We start from the raw sequence: 3119 nt of genomic DNA, 5'->3' as shown, positions 1-3119 counted from the left end.
GAGAGAGAGAGAGAGAGAGAGAGAGAGAGAGAGAGAGAGAATTACTAAATTGCATTTTAAAGAAACTCAGGTGAAGCAATTTGGAAAATGAAGTGGAAAATGAAGTGTTCTTCACCCTGTTCTACAAAAGTTAATTATGAAATATGATTAAAAAATAATAATAATAATAATAATAATAATAATAATAATAATTGTAATTAATTGTATTTACAAATAACAGATCAGACATGGCCGATGTAGTACAAAATCTTCCATTCTTTAAAACTGAGTTAAAACTTAATATAAATTAAATAGAGTATAATTGACTTCCAAGTCTTTTTTTCCCTAATTTGACAATGTATAGTAATTGCTTAATTGCACAACAATTACGGCGTAATATAGTAATCATAGCCTGTACTTATATTGCACATAGAATGAGACACATCCTTTACTAGGAAAATCATTCAGTGTATTCTCAGAAAACCCATTAACCTTGAAACCCTTCTGCCCTACAGCAGCTCATGAAAAGAGCACTGCACTTGTCATCTCAAATCAGACGTCATCGCAAATCGTCAGACTTAAGCACCTAAATACGAGGCTTCTCTCTGTCCAAATTGAAGTGTTCAGTTGACCGTGAGAAAGATAAGGCTGCTCCTATCACTCTCAATTGCACAAAGCGTCCAAAAACACCAGTAAACGAGAATCTAACAGAGCCAATAAGGATTACAAAGGGATGACAAAATAAATTGAATTTAGACTGTAGAGGACTTCTATGGTTTGGATCAGTGTCGAAGTCTTTTTTTTCTGCTCTAAATGTGGAAATAGTTAAGAAACAGGCTATACTTAGGTACTCTCCAGCTGATGGTATAAATTAATACAACTGGCAAAAAAAAAATATATATATATTTTGTCCACAAAAATGTTATGTATTAAAGCTGTGAATATGAAATTAACACTGTTCTTGTTTGAGATGGAATAGTTCCTGAAGTGAATACTACTGCTCCTCGCTCCAGGCAAAATCACATAACTCCGCTTGCCATCGCTCACATACTTTGCCTTGGATAGAAAGTGTAATGGAGAACGGGAAAAGAGCTAAGATGGAAGGAGAGGTGTGGGAGAGAGAGGAAGAGATGGTAGCTTTTAGCTCACCTTCATAAAGTGCTTTGTAGCTTTTAGCTCACCTCCATAAAGTGCTTTCCGTTACACTGCCAAGGTGAAAGTCATACAGCTTGGTGAGAATCAGAATCACCTGTGAAAAGAAAACAAAAAAAATCAAATAAATCTATATGCACTGACTTATTTATTACTCGTATTCCTTTCAATCACATTTATATTAATTGCAGACAGTTTCTTTTTAGAGCCAAAAACGAGCTACAGGAGACTTCACATATTTCAATTTCCAGGACAGGTACTGCAAAATTTGAGTTAATAACAAGTGATATAGCTCTTAAGGTCTTTGCACACTGAGTCCGAAATTCTCGTCCAAAATATTTGCACGTTAAAAAATGTATACGACCTCACATTGTCTCAATCACGTTTACACACTGAATTCAGATCAGGTTTGATTTTGTACGTTTTTGCATCTGTAGCAAGCATTTTGATAGGAAAGGATGACAAATACAAAAAAAAAAAAAAAAAAGATTAAATAAACATTACTTTACAAAAAAAAAATATTAAAATACTTTAACAAAATAAATAAATAAAAGTATTAGCAATATTAAACAGCAGAAGGTAAATTAGATTACATGTGTTTACACTGCAAGCAAAGCTACTGATGCAATACTGTACAAATAATGATTGTCTTGTCTGTTTACATTCACAGAAGATAAACTTACAATGTTTACATCAATGCATTGCCAAGTTGGGTATTTTATTTTAATTTAGTATCAACTTAATGCCAAAACACCAGTAATTTTGATATCTACTCCTCATAAAACTTCTTTAAAGCTATTTAGAAACCTAAGGGCTGGTGGATATCTATGCTCATTTTTCCCAAAGCCCTTCAATTGTTTGTCTTCCCGACTCCCGTGATGTTGTGTTTACTTCTCTTTTGTGTCAACAAGCAGCACTCAATCGGCCTTCGAGGCTTTAATCTGGGTGGGATTGAGCTTGATAGTTTTCAACCCTGACCTTGGGCTCTATGATCTGTGAGAGCTTTTAGCCTGAGGGTCAGCGAGAAGACAGCGGGAGCTGCTGAACTAGCCATCCAGAACGTCAAACACTCATGCATGCACGCGCATCACACGTTCACAGCGCCGACCCCATCGAATGCCTCAACATGCTTCACTGCGCACACCACTGAAAATGATAAAGGCTTAAAAATTTGTTTTCTTTGCATTTTTCTTCACTTCATGGTGGCACTGTAAGGGAAAGTGGGGTAAGATGTGTCGCCCTCTTAAGAAATTACGCATTCATTTACAGCTGCCTGGGCTTATCTAGGTCTAAAGGCCCATTCACACCAACAATGGTAACTATAAAGACAACTATAATGATAACAATATCAGCATCCACACCAATGGATGATGACATTCTGTTTATTATAAGCAAGTGCTTCAGTCCTATCGCCTGTCACTTTAAATACTCGAGGATGGATTCTGATTGGCTAGCAATGCTTTTATCATTCATCAGCTGGAGAAAAAAAAAAGATCTGAAATAGGCTTGCCGCGATAGACGGTGTTGACGGTGATACCGGTGTTAAGCCGCAACACCGGTTACGTCACTTGCCCACCGCGTCACCGATCCCCACCGTCGTTTTGATTTTTTTATAGAAATAAAAATAATTTAGCTCAGTAAAAGAACAGACACTACAATTAAAAACTGAACGCGGCTGCTCAATGCAGCGTACAGAACGACAGTCGCATCACAGATCAGATTTAATTTCTCCAGTGAGGAGAGAGAGTCGTTGTATTTTGTTGTTGCATTCAAGCAATTGACGCCTAACTGCCACTAATTCAAAAGTAAAAGTAAAATGCGCATGGCGCTTTTAAGCTATTTAAAAACGACGGAAAGCGAGGAAAAGAGGGAAAATTCAAACGAACTAAAAACGAACAATTGCCTTACGCCGAATTGCCGCTATTTCAAAGTCAAAGTAAAATGTGCATGCCGCTTTTACAAGCTATTTAAAAGTGAAGGAAAGCTAG

General features: G+C 36.7%; 1 protein-coding gene across 1 annotated transcript in view; it reads right to left on the bottom strand.

Moving 5' to 3' along the window:
- Window positions 1-3119, bottom strand: part of LOC107676890 (VPS10 domain-containing receptor SorCS3-like) — a 261488-nt gene that overhangs the window by 108894 nt on the left and 149475 nt on the right. Inside the window, exon 3 of the mRNA XM_016471625.1 lies at window positions 1161-1228. Coding sequence (XP_016327111.1) covers window positions 1161-1228 — 68 coding nt within the window. The remainder of the gene's footprint in view (window positions 1-1160; window positions 1229-3119) is intronic.

The sequence above is a fragment of the Sinocyclocheilus anshuiensis genome, unplaced genomic scaffold, assembly GCF_001515605.1.
Source record: "Sinocyclocheilus anshuiensis isolate Anshui unplaced genomic scaffold, SAMN03320099.WGS_v1.1 scaffold2166, whole genome shotgun sequence".
NCBI lineage: Eukaryota > Metazoa > Chordata > Actinopteri > Cypriniformes > Cyprinidae > Sinocyclocheilus > Sinocyclocheilus anshuiensis.
The sequence above is the reverse complement of the archived record's forward strand: the minus strand, read 5'-3'. Positions and strand labels throughout refer to the sequence as shown.